We start from the raw sequence: 19,828 nt of genomic DNA on the forward strand, positions 1-19,828 counted from the left end.
ATTGAAATGGTTCCTGTAAAAATTTGGCATATCCTTTCTAATCTCAAGTTATTCAGCGTCTTGAGGTTCGCCAGTATCATTACAAAATGTTGCAAAAATCTCTCCATAGATGTCAATGTGGATGTTCGCATTGGTTCGGTGATTACTGGTCACAAAGTCACTAAAATCTCTATAACGGAACATCTGGCAGCCGAAAAGTCCATCATACTAACGATAACTATCATAGTAACGAGAACTTGAGTGCCAAATATTGTGTATTCGCGATTTTCATGACAAAAATTGTCTTTGTGACCACCGCAATGTGACGAATAGTCCAATTACCGTTCGCATTGTATAAAATACTTATGTATACTGACTGTATTGATTGATTGATTTTATCTGTATAAGTGCACTCGTCAGTTTAACACGTTCAACCCGGCGTGTACCACCGGTGGCCACGCGGATAGTACTATAGCAGACTATAATTTTACGGTTCCACTTCATTGAGCACCCCAACACTAAAATTCCTATAAAGCTCTAAAGATTTAGGCACAACTCATTATATAACAACTTGTAGGAATCTCGTCATCGTCATCGTCATCGAAACATTCGAGAATATTCCGCAACAACAAACCACATTCCTTGCAGAACTCACACACGTAAACAAGCGGAACGAAACCCAGACGACGCACACCTGCAGTCATTATATTAAACTCAAGCGGAACGCACCTACCAGTCGAGTGGAACCAAAACGGTCGAAACACGCCGCCACCATTAAACTACATCGAGCGGAACGGCGCCAATCGTTCCAGAAAATTCTACCCCTCGACAAAAGCAAATTCCTCGCTTACGCATCAACAAACCACCACCATCGGTCAGGTGACTCCAGAAACACTATAAAAGGAGGTACAACCCAAACAACGCCAGTCGACCCACAGCAGCAAGCGTCGACACACAGCAGCAGACCAGTCGACATCCAGCTCCTGACCAGCCACCACTACACTACGCGGACTTGGAAGATCAACCAGCCGGACGAGCCAGCAACACACTGCCGTATCCAGAGACCTTCCGAACATAGCCGAACAACGAGCCAGCAACACACTGCCGCATCCAGAGACCTTCTGAACATAGCTGAATGCCGAGCCAGCGACACTCTACCATATCCAGAGACCGCTGAACGACATACTTTTGCCAACAATCATACTTGTGTATACGTGTTACTACCAAATAAATACCATATTCAACATAGCTGTATTTAATACCGAACACAGACGAACCTGTCTATAATACATGGCGGACTGGTGGTGAAGAAGACCTTCACAACTAGACTAGTCCCCATAAACTCATTATATATTTAGCGTATATATTTAGCACCACTGAGGTCAAAGGTTCGAGTCCTCGCCACTGCTGGTTAGATTTGGGGGTTTTGTGACTCCAAATCGATCGTTTCTCTATCAGAGTTTGCCAATTTTATCTGATCATTGCTGAATCGGTTCCTGAAAATTGGTATTAGATCTAATCCTGTTGTCACAAAATCTGTCTGTTTATAATTGTAATAATTATACACAGTATAATTGTAATAATTATACACAGTAATCTGAAATCTATAGATATCTCTATAGACATCTCTATAATTTCGTATTTATTATATGTATAAAAATTGTATACAAAAAAAAAATCTAAAAATAATTCATATATGTATCTATGATTATTATTTCTGATTAATTGTTATATGCTATATATTCTGATTGTATATGTATGTATTACTGTATTTCTGATTGTTTATGTATTCTGTATTTCGTTAACGTACACCCATCGCATTGGAGCAAATCTGTAATGGCGAGTGTATATTGATTTGTAACAATAAAATAAAGTGATTTAATGCTGTCACGCGTAATTGGGTGCCGATACGCGTGACAGTGCCGCCACACGGGCAAATGTACGAAATCATGCGCCTTGCTGAATGTGTTAAATAAAATAAATCGTGCAATTTAAAATAAAGACAATATTAGGACGTTTAATTCGACAACCCTGATTCAATTCGTATACAACTGAAAGTACTTATAAATGATCGTATCCAAGCAGAACCGTCATTCAGACAAAATATTCAAAAAGCATGAACATTGCTATGGCAAACTATGTCTACTTTATACCATTCTTATTATTACTCTACGGTCACGTCAAAGCAAACAAATTTGATTTCATCAAAAGCTATTACAATTTAAAACGCGTGAACAACATCATACTGGTCGACTGTGAATCCGAGTACAAACAGGTGACGCTGATCAAATATCTCTCAGGACATGGCTTTCAAGTCAACATACACCAAATATCAAACTCGCTGGATACAATATTCGACAGAGACTACCCTGATCTAGGCATAGTTGTGAATATGGACTGCGACGCGTCTGCACACTTCATAAACGAGACTTCGGCGATTTTCGACTATCCCTCCATTTTTAATTTCACCCATAAGTGGTTACTGTTGCAGAGCGACTTTTCAAACGACACAATCAACTTTTTGGCACGGCTGAACATCAACATCGATGCTGAAATTACATACGTCGACCTGAGCAATGACAGGTCGTATAAATTGTACGACGTGTATCATACGGGGAGATATCATCACGGCCGATTCATCATCGAACATTTGGGATGTTGGGATGTGAACGGCGGTTTCAATCTCTTGCCTAGAAAGTACAAATACGTTCAAAGATCTAATATGACTGGCGTCGTTCTAAAATGCATGATCGTCGTTAGAAATCACGTCAAATATAGATTCACTAAATTTGTATCAAACCCTATCGATCCTCATATTGACTCATTTAGTCGTTTCAACTTTGCTTTGCTTCTACACTTAAAAGACATTTATAATTTCAGGTTGTTAATTTGAATATATCTTTTACAGTGGCGTCGCTAAGGGTGGTGTTACCTAAAAAATATTTTTTATTGATTATAAATATTTGATAATTTAAAAATACATTCAAAAGAGAAGCTATGTAAGTTCACACGTTGTTTCTGGATTGTGTCTCCGTCTGACTGGATCAGTTAACCTTCTTACATTTAGGTAGATACTGATTTCTCAGGAGTTCGAACAAAACCAGCAGAATAAACCAGTGGTTAGCATATAATGCTTTGAACAGAGTGGTCACGGGTTCAATTCCCACTGGTTTCTGCTGGTCAGACCTTGGATTTGTGATTCCAGGTCGATCGTTTCCTATCAGTTTGCCAATTTATTAGATTTTCATTGAAACGGTTCCAACAAATTGGTAACCTTGCCCATTTTCTTGCAAAACCTCGAGCTTTCAGCAATCTAGAATTTCGCTGAAATGTATAAAATGCTGCAGATTTATAAATTTGTCCCTATATGTCTCTATGAATTTTAGATATGTATTTACTGGATTTCGCTGAACTTTTTTTAAAACCGCTGCAAATTTACAAATTATCTGTTTGGGTGTTAATTGGGTTTGGTGATTATTGGTCACAAAGCGCTCCCCCAAAAGTCACTAAAATCTCTATAACGGAACATCTGGCAGCCGAAAAGTCCATCATTCTAACGATAACTATCGTACTTATTTTTAAATATTTAAGTCTAGAATATATTTTAAATTGGTTCGATGATTACTGGTCACAAAGTCAGTAAAATCTCTATAATGGAACATTTGGCAGCCGAAAAGTCCATCATACTAACGAAAACTCGAGTGTCAAATATTCCTCATTCGCGATTTTCGCCGCAAAAATTGTCTTTGTGACCACCGCAATACGACTAATAATCCCATTACCGTTAATTGATATGTATAATATTTAGTTTGCACAGTACTAATAATACTTGAATCAAATGAACAACGTTTCCGGCCAGGAAGGTGCTTTTGGATTACCTGTTAGGCCTTTCTGGTATAAATTAAAGATAAAATACATAAAAGCCAATTATGGCTCATGTTTGATATATATAGCTGCTCCAGAGGGATTTCGCAGTAGCTGTATAAATACAGAAAGCTGTATATATACAGAAATTCCAATGAAGCATTCAGCCACTCGAGGACCGTCATACAACGAATATGTCGAATTAGCGTTATTCAATTTGAGCAATTTGGTGTCACCCGGTGCAGACCGCACTCCCCGCAAGGGCATAGCGACGCTACTGTCTTTTATTTCAAATACAAGTTTAATAAAGTCTTTATAAAATTGTTCGATTTTGGCACGCAGTTTCTATATGATGAGGACATTGTCATGGGGATACATGCAGAATGGTAGTTTTGATGGTATGGTCGGACAATTGGAGAGAAGGAAAATAGACATCGGTGGATCTCCAATATTCTTTCGTTTGGAGAGAGCTAAAGTCACGGGCTATACCATTCAAACATGGATATCCAGGTACTTGTAAATATTATTCAATCTATTCATGAATTTTAAATACAGCTTGATACCCCCTGGTCTTGTTATACTTGACTCATTCCATACTTTCCTATGAGCACTCAACACATTGTATGCGGGAAACGGAGATTACAGTCTTTAGCGTCTTGTTGCTTGACAGCGGGTGACTGTAGTCTCCGTTTTTACCCATGTTTTCCGACTGTGATTTCCGTGGACAGGTGCAACATTTAAAACCAGCCTTTTTTAATATTCTGTACCTTTCTCAAGTTCAAACTCAAATTGAAAATACACAAAATGTTGTAGATCGTGCTTTATTTTTCGTCATCCAAAGCGAGCATCGATTTTTAAAATCTACACTAGACCATTAGAAGATAATGTATGGTGTTGCATATTTGGAACTGTTTTCATAACATCTACGACAGTTTATTTGTTATTTAAAATTCAGGGAAGAATAATATTTGCCGCAGATGAAGGTTCATTGAGCGGAGTGCTACTTTTTATTTTCGGAGCTATTTTTCAGCAAGGTACAATTGTAATGATAATATTCGATATGTAATAATACATATATTAAACAATCGATAACATTTCGCTTTAGGAATGACTAGCAGTTTACCAATGCTTTCCGGAAGAGTCGTCATTTTTACTATCTTCACTTTCTCCTTATTGTTATATCAGTTTTATTCGGCAAGTATTGTATCTTCGCTGTTGATGGATCCTCCCAGAACTATCAGAACGCCGACAGACTTGATCAATAGTAATTTACAATTGGGAGTCGAAGATGTTCCATACACTACAAATGCTTTTCGGGTATTGTAATAAGTTTCTATATTGTATATATATTTTTATACACATTAAAAATGTGCTTATTTTTCAGCAAACGAATGACGAGGTCGCAATACAGTTGTATAGAAAGAAAGTTTCAAATGACAAGATAAATAATTTTTTTCATCCTGATGAAGGTTTGCAAATGGTGAAGAATGGAGGGTTCGCTTTCTTTGTGGACAATGCCGTTGCTTATAAAATTATCGCAGATACGTTTTCGGAGCAGCAAGTTTGCGAGTTGTCTGAAATAAATTTGTTTCCCACGCAAAAAACGATGGCCATAGTGCAGAAACATTCGCCGTTTAGAAAATTGGTCACTTACGGGTGAGTTTAATGTATTCATGTATGCATTAAATTATGTATATTAATATTATCTGTGATATTTCAGGCTGCGTAAAGTTGCTGAAAGCGGCCTGATGGCGAGACAAATGTCCATATGGAGTGCGAAAAGACCAAAATGTGTTAAAAGTATCGACTCGTCGAAATTCAATGTCACCATCATAGAATTTTCGTCAGTTTTAATATTTTTACTAATCGGAATGATTTTTTCAGTATTTTTTTTGTTCCTTGAAATCGTTAATAGAAAATTCAATTAGAGCAATTCAATATTATTAAAATAACCAGCAGAATAGACTATTGGTTAGCATATAATGCTTTTAACAAAGTGGTCACGGGTTCAATTCCCACTGGTTTCTGCTGGCCAGACTTTGGATTTGTGACTCCACGTCTGGCCAATAACAAAACAGTTGTTTTTTCCAAATGTTATACTTTATTTGAGAAAATGTACAATTTGATAAGATATAATGAACACATTTATATGAAAAATAAACCCGAATTGAATGTTTCTTTTGAAAAACATAAGGAGACATTTGTAGAAAAATAAAAAACAGACACCGAATGTGTTACTCGTACAGACAAGACGATGAAATGGACTAAATTTTGAATTTTGGTTACGATCATAACATCATTTAAAAATCGACGAAATCAAAACGGTTAGTGTTGTTAAACCTTTCACATCAAGTTACCTGTTACAAGACTATTGGTTTGAATGTATTCATTTAGTTTAAACAATGCTGCGACTGTAAATTATCACTGTATAAAAACAAATTACATATAATGCTAACAGTCACGGTCCTGCAATGTTTACACATATAAAAGATAACACAAAAAATTTCATTTGATATAAATACAAATATGCGTTGCTTCAAGAAACTGTTGACCGTGTGAATAATAAAATATACAAATAAATACATATGGATTAATCTCAAATTTTACACAATTCTGCGCCAAAATATCATAAAATATACTAATCACTTCCAAAAACAATTGGACGAATCGCTTTACATACTTTTTCATAAATAAATAGCACAAAATCATATATAATATATACCTGCTGTTGTTAATATACATACACATAATTAAATCATACAATAATTTTAAGATCAAAAATCTGAGGCTATTTACATTTTTTTTTTCCATTAATATTTTATTATAGTCACTCACTTGATCGCTTTTCTAACATTACAGTTTCTTGTGGACATAGTTTTAAAGCTAATAATGTTGAATCACCGTCTATGGTAGTTAACTGAAAATGAAAATATAATTATTACACAATATTAACATATTATTACACATTATTATATGTACACAAACTCACATCTCTTCTAGGCCAGCTAGAAATTATTTTATATTCTTCGGCAGGATAACCTTCTACTGTCAAGTAATCCAATAAAATCTATAAAACACATCAAAATACATTGTAATAAAATAAAATAAAACGCAAATAAAATCTTATAAAGTTCCATGACTTACTTTTAACATTGTATTTGTTGTAAAGCGCCTTTCGAGAAAACTTCCTTCAGGTAAACGAACACGTATTTTGGTGATAGAATTGCCAGCATCAGCTGGAGGCTCTTCTGGAAGTCGAGATAGAGCCGCTTGACGAACCGCCTATCAGAAATGCAAACATATTAATACATCCCAAGCTTTTTTCAAACAAGTAAAAATACTTATATACATACCTCTCTTTTCGCTTCAGCCTCTTGCCGTTCAGACTCTATACGAGCTCTCTCTTCATTTTCTGCTTTTTCTATCCGTTTCTTTAATTCTTCTTTGGCCCTAATTATAAAAGTTCAATCAGTTAGTAAATATTGTTTCCACAACAATTTAGTTAATATTAAAAATAATATATATAAAAACGGGTATGTGAGTATGTGGCGGACGCGTCGACAAGTATGAAGATTTCAAAAAAACAAATTTTAGAATACCAGCAGTATATGTTATGCATGGCGATGTGGCGTGAAGACGCGGGGAAGTGGGGAACTAGCGCCGAGCATCTGACATGTGCTCCTGATATTGAGCGACGAGTGATTAGTGACGTCATCGTCTAATGCACTACACGGGAGCGTACACACACATAAACCCTTTCAGGAGTACGACCGTACGGGTACGGGCTAAGTAAAATGGCCCCACCAGAGTATGACCGTACCCGTACGGTTTGACACGTTCAATCACTCAAAATACTCTACCTCTCTCATTGATCGACATATTTGCATCTCGTTTTTTTTCAAGTGTTGCTGAGGTTTCTCTTTCACTCTTGTGTATATATATTTTTGTATTCGAATAAAGAAACCAAATTAAACGCGGCGTGAAAGCCAGTTAAATTTTTATGACTGAACATGATGACAATTTTTTTTCTAAAGTAATATTTTCCACATGTAAAAACTATAAAATATGTTCCGAACGAATAACATTGAAACGTCTGACTAAATTTATTTCATTTGACCCTCATAAAAATAATTTAGCGTAAAATTATAGATTTATTTTCGAGAGAATTTGGTCAGGGATGCAAGGCAAAGCCACCACCGGGCAATAAATCAATCATATAATCGAGCGAAATATGTCAACTTTAAAACTTCCCACAAAATAAGAGAGTGTTCGCTCGGATTTTTCAAGTCAGTTGATTCCGAAAAAAAAACTCACTCCTGAGACGTTTCTGGTGTTCAAATTAACTCACTACTCAAAAGGTTAATCATCATTTCAAACGGGTGAATGGCGCATTCATACGCGCGCGCCTATAAATTACCTTACACTATATTTATATAACTGGTGGTTTTACCCGGCTTCGCTCGGTATTTGTAATATAAACCGCTTAAACATGGTCAATAATGAACCCTGATACGGAACTGAAAAATGAATCCAGATCCGGAACTGAATTAACAATCTGGAACAGTAACTGAAAATGTAATCGAAATCGATACTGATATCGTCGTCGTAGAAAATTAGATTTTTTCGATACGTCACGGATTCTACCACCCAAACCATACATACAAAGTCTCTTTCGAAATTATATATTAGAAGACTAGATATAACTTTAGTTTTATTCGTGTATCAATTAATCTCCGAAGCCACACGTTGAAATCGACGGGCAAAACACTAGTATTCATATATATTAACAACCTATCAGCTTCTAAACTTTGTCGATAAGCTTCATCTTGTTCCCATTTGAGTTGTTGCAGAGCAGCTCTCTGCTGTTCTTCCTGGATTTCTTCATCACGTCTACCCGCCCACCTCTCAACACCTTCTACAAGTTGACCTAAAAGCTCTTCTAACGTAACATTTCCTATACCGTGACAAAAAAAAATAGCCAATAAAACATTATTCTATTGAATCAACGGAATGAAAAAAATAATATACACATACCATTGATAACAGAGAAAATTTCTGTATTAGATCGTATCCTCATAATGATTATTAATACTGGCAATCTGTCTAATGGAATATTTTTAACAGTCATACTAGCTACTCCGCCGAGAGTATTCGACACAGACGATAGCAACCTTAAAACACAACATTAAAAATTAGCAAAAGAAATCAACGTACAACGACAAATACGACCCAACATTCTTACATGTTTTTATTCGATTCAAACGTGAGATCCCATCCGTATACAACAAAATTCGCAGCTAACACTTGTAACACAGATTCACAGCCTAATAACTGAGCGCAGAACACATTCGACAAAACGCTCGCTTCGTGATGTAAATATATTCCGAGTAAACGGCGCTGTAACAAAAACAATCATTATCTAGGCTGACCAAAAAGATGAATAACAATAATGAAAAAAAACAAAAACACTTACGTCTTTAGCAGGCTTCATGCAAGCCTCTTTAATTGCATTGTCTAGAGAACCCTGGAAGAAGAGCGGATGTAACGGACCGTATCTTTCTTGAAAACGTTCAGAAAATTGAATACATCCGATAGTTTCATCGTCGACGTTATCTGGAACTGATTATAAAACAACATTACAACTAGACGTCCTTAATTTATTACACATCCAACAAAACTGATGGGTTTCTTTATTATTATTTAAGTACTTAAAGGATCTTCTTTCTTTGTTCGAACGTTGTCCAAAAATATGTCATCTTCGACGGCGAACGTTTCCGCGTCTTCGAACTCGCCCACAGAACTTTCTTCACTGTCGGAATCATTGTGTACGGTAATAGGCTTTGGAACGACTTTTCTAACTTTGAGATTGTGCACCGGAAAACCCACTCCAGATAGGGCTAGCATAGTCTCGTCTAAATTCGGCGTATCAGGCCAACCTGTCCAAACCTAAAAATCAATAAAACAACGAATTAAATTTCAATTGCATTGACGTGACTGTACAACAACAAAAAAAAAATTTGGGTGTGACCAACCCATGACTTATCTATGTATTTGAGGAATATAAGAAGGTTACAAAACAAAATTAGATATTGAACTAATAACTATGATAGCGATACAAATTGAGCGCAAATATATGCAAATCCTTGCACAAGACAAAAGTTCTACTTCCGGTTGTCGGATTTTGTTCAAATTTTTTTTATTATTTAAAATCAGTATAATTATTATACACATTAAATATCAAGAGGATAAAAATAATTTAAAAGGTCAAAATAAAATAATGAAAAAATAATTAAATATTGTTTTAAAAAAAAATACTACTTCCGGTTTACGAATTCTGACCAAAACGTTAGCAGCTCTAAGTTAGTACATAAAGAATACAAATATAAATTTTCAGCTAAATACGTTCAGGGGTGTGGACAGGATCCAGGCGACAACATTTTTGACCTTTCTAAGAGGAGAAAATCCCACTTCCGGTTCATTAAATTTGGTGATTTTATTTTTTATTTTTATTTATAATCACTATCTCTATTATACACAATAAATATCAAGACGTTTAAAATAATTTAAAAGGTCAAAATAAAATAATGAAATATTGTTTTTAAAAAAAATACTACTTCCGGTTTACGAATTCAGACCAAAACGTTACCAAATCTAAGTTAGTACATAAACAACATAAATATAAATGTTGAGCTTAATACGTTCAGGGGTGTGGACAGGATCCAGGCGACAACATTTTTGACCTTTATAAGAGGAGAAAATCTAACTTCCGGTTCATTAAATTTGATGATTTTATTTTTTATTTTTATTTAAAATCACTATCTTTATTATACACAATATATATCAGGACGCTTAAAATAATTTAAAAGGTCAAAATAAAATAATGAAATATTGTTTTTTTTTTTAAATACTACTTCCGGTTTACGAATTCTGACCAAAACGTTACCAAATCTAAGTTAGTACATAAACAATATAAATATAAATTTTCAGCTTAATACGTTCAGGGGTGTGGTCAGGATCTAGGCGACAACATTTTTGACCTTCCTTCCGGATGCTTCCGGAAGAGATAAAATCCCACTTCCGGTTTATTAAATTTAGTGATTTTTTGTTATTTTAATCACATTGATACAAGAATTATACTTGCATTTTTTCGTGAAGACCACACATGTTTAAGGGGTCGAAAAAAATAGTGGAAGAAAAATCGAACAAGAGTAAACTGCCACTTCCGGTCGACGGACGCTTACCAAATTTTATACATAACTTGATATTGAGCTTAAACTGATCGATATGAAATTTCAGTTCGATAAATCAAAAGGCTTTTGAGAAAAACATAAAAAACCTCGATTCTCTAGAGTAAAAGTACTACTTCCAGTTCAGATAAAAATATTTAAAAAATATAAAATTATAAAAATTATTATTTCTAGTACATGTAAAAAAAATTCAGTCCGATTCAGTTAGTAGTTTGGGAGAAAATCGAATTCAAAAACTTAAAAAAAAAGAGGACACCTATAAGGGGAGGTACCATTTCCGGTCAACTAAAAAATTTGAAAAAAATTTACGTAGTGTCTATAAGAATTTCATTAACCGATACTAAGTTTCGGTTCGATAGGACTAACGGTGTTGAAAAAATCCCCAAAGTACACAGACACACACACATTTTTTCTAGATCATTAAAACGTGATCAGTAATCGATTCTGAGTTCGAATCAGTCAAAATCTCGAGTTCGAATCTTCGCATGATCACAAAACTTCATCTATTGTTACTACGTACATAGATAAAGTAATAATCAAAAGCACAAACCTGGTGCCTTACTGGAATATTAGTTAGTGAATAAATATCTCCTTTAATTTGAAGGATAGTACGAGTTCCTGGAAACTGTAATTTTAAGAGTTTGTCTTCATTGTCTATATTTAAAGTGTACATTTGAGTCAAACGCTCGGCCGATCTGAAAATGGCATAAAATATGGTAACGGTTATTTATGTTGTTATTTACATACATATATGAAAAAAAAAGTATGTATATTTATATATATAAATTACCTATCATCGAGTTGTTTTTCTTCAGGTACCTTCATGAAGATATTGCACGGTAGGGGTAAACACAAAGAAGACAGAGGACAATTGGGTAGCACCAACGGACTTTGCAAACCTTCTAAGATTTGACGACACGGTGCTACTCCCGATAAATCGCAAATTTTTCTACGAAGGTCTCCTAAATTACAAAAAAAAAACATAAACAGATTATTTTTACACACGTACATACATACATACATATACAAAACAATCACATTCAGGGCCGGCTCAAAGGTGCAGCAGACTAGGCACGTGCCTAGGGGCGCCATAGACATGGAGCGCTGTGAGGCGCCCCCATTTTTCTTTTTTTGATTATTAAATTGAAAAAATAAAAAAAAAATAATTTGGCTTTCTTTGAACTTATAAAACATTTTATATTCAACTTAATTTTTTTTCTACTCGCAGTAACAATACTGATTGTAAAATATAATTTACGAGGAACGCAGGAAGTAGACTGTCAAATATCAACGACTCACGAATAAAACAACAAACTGTAATTTGGATTTGTATTTTAAACAAAATACTGCTGAAACATATGTATACATATATTCACATTTTCAATTGTTATATTTTGTTTGTAGTTTTCAAATTTGTTATTCACGTTTTAATTTGTAAACCTATACATATGACGTATAGACAGGGCCGGCTCAAAGGTGCAGCCAACTAGGCACGTGCCTAGGGGCGCCATAGACGAAAGGCGCTGCGAAGCGCCCTTATTTTTCATTAAATTGAAAAAATAAATTTGTCTTTCTTTGAAATTATAAAACATTCTATATTTAATATAATCTTTTTTACTCGAACTAACAATACTGATTGTAAAATACCATAATTTACGAGGAATGCAGGAAGTACACTGTCAAATATCAACGACTCGCGTATAAAACTTGTAAAACAGTACACTGTCGTTAGTAGAAATGGTAATTTTGAATTGTATTTTATATAAAATACCGCTGAAACATACGTACATATGTATACATATATATCAGGGATGGATCTGCTTCACGAAATTAAATATCTTAACCTTTCCACCGCATACGACTACTATACATGTCCTAGCGAACATGCCCTCAGCGCGCGAGACTCGCATAGATGTCTTGGAAGTTCCAACCTTTATAAGAGCCGTCTATTGTGTTAACATTTTATAACTTGGTTGAAAATATTACTAAATGTATACTTTACCAAATTCAATAGATGGCAGTAGTCAAAAAAAAAAAATATAGGTTGTAAAATTCAAAAAAATATTACAACATATATTTATAGACGAAAACGCGATAACAAAATCAGCAAAAAAGCAGCCGCGTACAGGGCATGTTCGCTAAATTTGGTGACGCGGTCTAAGGGTTAACCAATCATATTCGACAGAAGAAATGTCTTTCTATAAATTCTTCAATTCATTGTTGAATATAAATCAATGTCTTCATTGCCGAATTTTTTCATAGTTATTCGTATTTCATTCATTTTTATACATAAAACGTGCCTATTTTGAATAAAATTTGTTTTAGTCTTAATATATTTTTCTTCAACATAAAATTTCAATAACTTTCATGAAATTTATTGTTTAATTTAAGGGGGGGAGGGCGCTGCAACCAATATACCCCGGGGAACCAATATACCCTCGGGCCGGGCCTGATCATATTTCAATTACGCATTCACTTACCGACATTATCCGTATCCGGCATAAAAAAATTATGTACATTTTCTAAATAGTGAACGCGAAATTCCAGTGTTCGCATCGGGCGGTCTATTTTACAGGAAGTGGACGGGCCGTGTATGACGCTGGTTCCATCGATCGGCCCTTATTATCAAACAAACAAAAAAATCATATTAACGTTCGTATTTGAATAAGGTTCCACGATAAACGTGTCGGGGTACGTACGTATCGGAACGATAGATTTCGGTTTAATAACTGATATATCGTCATCTATCATTTCAACGTCGACCTCGCTGTTGTTGAGCATCGAATTGTGTTTAAAGCTCGAGTTCGATACATCCTGTGGCATCACTCGGTTAATAGCCGACTAGAAAACAAAAAAAAATCCAGTAAATAGATGTGATTGTTTAAATTTTTCGATTGTAATATACATATGTATAGTGAATGTTTACTAATAAATCCCAATCCGCCTCATCCAAGTGAAGTATAGCTTCAGCCACATCTTCGATGGCTGTGATTCCCTGAAAACAAAGAAAATTTTCGATTTTATAAAGGCAAAATTTACTCATCGATAGTGCAAGTCATCAGAATAAACAACAATGATAAAAACAAAAAAAAACTGTGTGATAAAAACGTAATGAATATTAGTTGTTTTATAACACAATACGAAATTTTAAATATGTTAAAAAATAAATTTCTAGATATGAAATTTCAGTCCAATAAACCAAAAGGTTTCCCGAGAAAAACATAAAAAACCTCGATTCTCTAGAGTAAAAGTACTACTTCCGGTTCAGGTAAAAATATTAGGGTATATAATTTATAATTTCTATTACATGAAAAAAAAATATCATTCTGATTCGGTGAGCGATTAGGGAGATAATTGAATACAAAAACTTAAAAAAAGAGGACACCTACATATAAGGGTAGGTACCATTTTCGGTCAACTTAAAAATTTGAAAAAAATCTACGTCGTATCAATAAGAATTTCAGTAACCAATACTAAGTTTCAGTTCGATAGGAGTAACGGTGTTCAAAAAATCCCCAAAATTCAAAGACACATTTTTTCTAGATCACGAAAACGTGATCAGTGATCGATTCTGAGTTCGAACCAGTCAAAATCTCGAGTTTGAATGTTCGCATGATCACAAAACTTCATCTATTGTTACTTCGTATATAGATAAAGTAAAAAAATATACAAAACAACGATGGTCTTTGTTATGTTACATATAGAAATGCGGCATATCTTTGACCTGGCTTTTATATATTTAAATAATCCGCCATATGTAGGTCAGGTATGGCTTGCCCTTTTACATCCTCTTATGTATGTACATATGTACATACATATGGTATACAATTTCTCGGTTAAAGCGGAATATATTTTAATATTTGAATGAGCAAAATAGAGTCGAGTCGCATTTTAGAAAATGCATTTAAAAGTCATAAGACCTAGCCGATAAAAAAAAATGTTTTCCCCATCGTCTAACAAAGATTTTGTATGGAAATTTCAGATACATTTTTTTTTTCATTCTTTGTATGAAATGATTTATTTATTTTTTATACAATTTATATTATTATTAAAACACAGTGCATTCATTATAAATGTTTGAATGAATATCATTATAAATGTTTTATTTTCTGAAAAAAAAAAGTACAACGCATTTCAACATAAAGAAAATATCAAAACAGTATGAAAATTCATAGTAGAATAAAATGAAAAAAAAAAAACAAAAGAAAAAAAGATTTAAAAAATAAAGGGAAACAAAAGAAATATTGTGAATTGAAATAAACAGGTCGAGAATGAAGTCAGTGTGGATAGGTGTGGACGAGCTTTGTGTTTTGAGAGCATACTTTGTAAATGAGCGTCCACACGATGCACAATGACCGTGGAAAGACTCACAGATGATCAGTTGATGCGTGGGGTGGGGTAGGGTGGGGTCGGGGGGGTTCGCACACGCGGGCTCCCGAACAGAGAGCAGCTCGATAGGGGGAGCGGGTGGGGGCCAAGGGGTGAGGCGTGGGGCAGAGGGGCAGAGGGGGAGGTGTGGGGGGGGTGTCTCACCTGGAAGTTGGCGAGAATTTCTTCGCGCGACTCGCTCATGGCAACGACAACGACAACGGTGACGGCAACGGGCGACGCGCCGCTCCGCGTATGACTTGACACTTGCGAGTTGCGATGCACGCACACTCGCGCACGCTGCACAGCTACACGTACACGCCGCACGCCGCACACCACTGCACCACTGCACCACTACGCCACCGCACTTTAGCTGCGCATCGGTGAAGGAAACGACGACGTATTTCTCGCCGATCACTGTCTATTTCGAATTACGCGGACGCTATATTACAATTTTCAACATTTACTTCGTTTACAACTATTTCACCCGAGGCCGTGTGATGAACTTTAAATCCGATGTAACATTTCTTTTCCTGCCGAATATCACCACAATGTATATAAACCGACGCACCAGCTCCAGACGCCAAAGTGAACCTCTGGAGTTCAGCCAACTCACTTCTCCGAAGATCAACTTCTTCGTACATACTATTACCATTGTAACAACTGAACATAAATAAACGATCCTCTTACAAACATAAACAGTGATTCCATAGGCCGGGAATCGGTCGAAACCTATCACCCAACCTATAACTTCGACTGCCGAATATTACTCTTCGGTACATAATAGGGTAAACGGGTTACATCCCAAATATGAATTGCTACCAGGAAAACCGCCGCTACGAAAATCTCTCAAGCGGATCTTCTGTTGCACAGGAAAATTGCCGTTCAGAAAACTGCCCAAATATTGCTCAGCTTCTTCTTCTTCACGTGCCATGTCCTCCCAGAACGTCGACAGCTAGATGTCCTGTAGGAATGGGTCTACGTCACGAGCCAGAATGTTAAATTACAGAAAACGCAAATATCGGAAGGCAAAGATTGAAAGTCGAAAGATCAATAAAAAAAGGGTGCATGGTAAACGGTACATACTCACTTAATTTGCGCGAGCAGGATACAACAGGAACAGGCTTTTCCTCCCGTATTCTGCGTGCGTACATTAATACGGGAGGAAAAGCCTGTTCCTCTTGTTCCTGTTATATCCTGCTCGCGCAAATTAAGTGAGTATATACCGTTTACCATGCACCCTTTTTTTTTTGATCTTTCGACTTAAGATCTTTCGATTTTCGATCTTTGCCTTCCGATATTTGCGTTTTCTGTAATTTAACATTCTGGCTCGTCACGGAGACCGTGTAGGAATATAGCACAACTTTTACTATTCCGAATCAAATCCAGTGATCTCATAGGGGCCGTCCACACACAAGATATCAACTAACGATATTTACTGAATCTAGTAAATACCGTGCGTTCGAACGCAATGCTCTCATACGTTCGATTCACGGTATTTACTAGACCTATATCGTTAGTAAATATCGTTAGTTGATATCTTGTTTGTGGACGGCGCCATATATTTCACAAAAATACACAAGTCTTACGATGGCATCATCATTGCTCCTGTACAAACATGCAGAACTCGAGAGCCACGTCCCCTTTGACTATTCCAGAAGAAAGAGTTCATCGCTCGATCTTAAAATGAACGAAATCCAGCAGTGATGTCATCATGCAACTACGACACTTAACCTGAAGACAAAGACATCTGCACACCGTTCGCATCGAGCCACAATGTATATAAACTGACGCACCAGCTTCAGACGCCATAGTGAACCTCTGGAGTTCTACCAGCTCACTTTTCCGAAGATCAACTTCTTCGTACATGATGTGGCGGCTCGTTATACGACATGGTCGAGTTTGGTCACCTTCCTGCGAGTGGGGACCAACTCGATTGTGGTCGGAGTTAGTTACCTCACTCTGCATTCAGCTGTCATAAATAAAACACGTGCATTAACATGCCAGTCGTCTCATTCGTCCATCCCCTATAATACTATTACCATTGTAACAACTGAACATAAATAAACGATCCTCTTACAAACATAAACAGTGTTTCCATAGGCCGGGAATCGGTCGAAACCTATCACCCAACATATAACTTCGACTGCCGAATATTACTCTTCGGTACATAATAGGGTAAACGGGTTACATCCCAAATATGAATCGCTACCAGGAAAACCGCCGCTACGAAAAATCTCTTACGTAGATCTCCTGTTGCACAGGAAAATTGCCGTTCAGAAAGCTGCCCAAATATTGCTCAGCTTCTTTTTCTTCACGTGCCATGTCCTCCGAACGTCGGCAACTAAATGTCCCATTCATACTTTGTCAACGGCCGCTCGGAATAGTGCTCGGGTGCTGAGCCGTACCACTGCCGAAGATTCTTTAGCCAAGATTTTTTCCTGGATTATTATGCGCAGGAGATCGTAATTCTCGTTCCGCACCACATGTCCAAAGTAATCCAATTTACGCCTTTTCACACTTTTGATCATCCTTTCATCATTTCAAATTGGAAGAAAATAAAAAATATTCGGAATCGCTTTTAAAATTTATCACAACAAACAATGAGGTCGGTTCGATCGCTTGTAGATCTCTATGTGAAAGAGTTATTGAAAATGGTGAAAAAAAATTAAATGGTGGGGGGAGAGGCACAGTTTTGACACAGGCGGCCGAGCTCCTCGAGGCGGGCCTGTTTGAAAGTTTGGATGTCTCGAGAGTGTGGCTCTCTTGAGTGGATTTATCCGATCACCGTATTGATTAAGGTGAGAAAAAGTGGTGCATTGTACATGAGCACACCCCTGTGAAAAACACCACAAGTTATTTTTCCTTACTCTACCTACAACTAAATTGTTCTTATTCCTAGTATAATAACTATGGATGTCACCAGGACCGCGCCTAGGAGTTAGGCCGCCTGTGTACAAACTTAAATCGGCCACTTTTTAATTTTATCAGCATTTGTATAAATCATATTAATTCGGGGTGTAGTATTGAAAATTTTAATCACAATAAAAAAAAAATCGGGTGTGACCAACCCATGACTTTATCTATGTATTTGAGGAATATAAGAAGGGTACAAAACAAAATTAGATATTGAACTAATAACTATGATAGCGATACAAATTGAGCGCAAATATATGCAAATCCTTGCACAAGACAAAAGTTCTACTTCCGGTTGTCGGATTTTGTTCAATTTTTTTTAATTATTTAAAATCAGTATAATTATTATACAAATTCAATATCAAGAGGATAAAAATAATTTAAAAGGACAAAATAAAATGATGAAAAATTGTTTTAAAAAAAAATACGACTTCCGGTTTACGAATTCTGACCAAAACGTTAGCAGCTCTAAGTTAGTACATAAAAAATACAAATATAAATTTTCAGCTAAATACGTTCAGGGGTGTGGACAGGATCCAGGCGACAACATTTTTGACCTTTCTAAGAGGAGAAATCCCACTTCCGGTTCATTAAATTTGGTGATTTTATTTTTTATTTTTACTTAAAATCACTATCTTTATAATACACAATAAATATCAAGACGCTTAAAATAATTTAAAAGGTCAAAATAAAATAGTGAAAAAATAATGAAATATTGTTTTAAAAAAAAATACTACTTCCGGTTTACAAATTCTAACCAAAACGTTACCAAATCTAAGTAAGTACATAAAGAATACAAATATAGTTTTTCAGCTTAATACGTTCAGGGGTGTGGACAGGATCCAGGCGACAACATTTTTGACATTTCTAAGAGGTGAAAAACCCACTTCCGGTTTATTAAATTTAGTGATTTTTTTATTTTCATCACATTAATACAAAAATTATACTTGAATTTTTTCGTGAAGATCACACATGTTTAAGGGGTCGAAAAAAATAGTGGATGATAAATCGAAGAAGAGTAAACTGCCACTTCCGGTTGAGGTATGCTTACCAAATTTTATCCATAACTTTCTATTACGCTTAAACTTCTAGATATAAAATTTCAGTTCAATAAACTAAAAGGTTTCTGAGAAAAACATAAGAAACCTCGATTCTCTAGAGTAAAACTACTACTTCCGGTTCAGATAAAAATATTTAAAAAATATAAGGCTATAGACATTATTATTTCTATTACATGTAAAAAAAATTTAATCCGATTCAGTCAGCGGCTTGGGAGATAATTGAATTCAAAAACTTAAAAAAAAGAGGACACCTATAAGGGGAGGTACCATATCCGGTCAACTTAAAAATTTTCGTCATGTCTATAAGAATTTTAGTACCCGATACCAAGTTTTGGTTCGATAGGACTAACGGTGTTCAAAAAATCCCAAAAACACACAGACACACACACACCT

At 35.7% G+C, this 19,828-nt stretch overlaps 2 protein-coding genes across 2 annotated transcripts; one reads left to right on the forward strand and one right to left on the reverse strand.

Moving 5' to 3' along the window:
* Positions 1 to 2,182: 2,182 nt before the first annotated feature.
* Ir64a (Ionotropic receptor 64a) lies at positions 2,183 to 6,378 on the forward strand. Its single transcript, XM_077436984.1, has 6 exons — positions 2,183 to 2,859; positions 4,186 to 4,353; positions 4,657 to 4,877; positions 4,949 to 5,160; positions 5,228 to 5,499; positions 5,564 to 6,378. The coding sequence occupies exons 1-6, from the start codon at positions 2,372 to 2,374 to the stop codon at positions 5,769 to 5,771; spliced, it is 1,569 nt and encodes a 522-aa protein (XP_077293110.1). The 5' UTR covers positions 2,183 to 2,371; the 3' UTR covers positions 5,772 to 6,378.
* casp (Fas associated factor casp) lies at positions 5,741 to 16,158 on the reverse strand. The gene is made up of 15 exons (XM_077436966.1): positions 15,624 to 16,158; positions 14,017 to 14,085; positions 13,790 to 13,931; positions 13,571 to 13,708; positions 11,881 to 12,052; positions 11,641 to 11,785; positions 9,552 to 9,789; positions 9,317 to 9,462; positions 9,086 to 9,240; positions 8,878 to 9,014; positions 8,635 to 8,797; positions 7,197 to 7,293; positions 6,988 to 7,125; positions 6,833 to 6,910; positions 5,741 to 6,760 (listed from the first exon to the last, which is right to left on the reverse strand). The coding sequence occupies exons 1-15, from the start codon at positions 15,660 to 15,662 to the stop codon at positions 6,671 to 6,673; spliced, it is 1,947 nt and encodes a 648-aa protein (XP_077293092.1). The 5' UTR covers positions 15,663 to 16,158; the 3' UTR covers positions 5,741 to 6,670.
* Positions 16,159 to 19,828: the final 3,670 nt, after the last annotated feature.

Source organism: Arctopsyche grandis, chromosome 8, assembly GCF_051622035.1.
Source record: "Arctopsyche grandis isolate Sample6627 chromosome 8, ASM5162203v2, whole genome shotgun sequence".
In the NCBI taxonomy this organism is placed as follows: domain Eukaryota; kingdom Metazoa; phylum Arthropoda; class Insecta; order Trichoptera; family Hydropsychidae; genus Arctopsyche; species Arctopsyche grandis.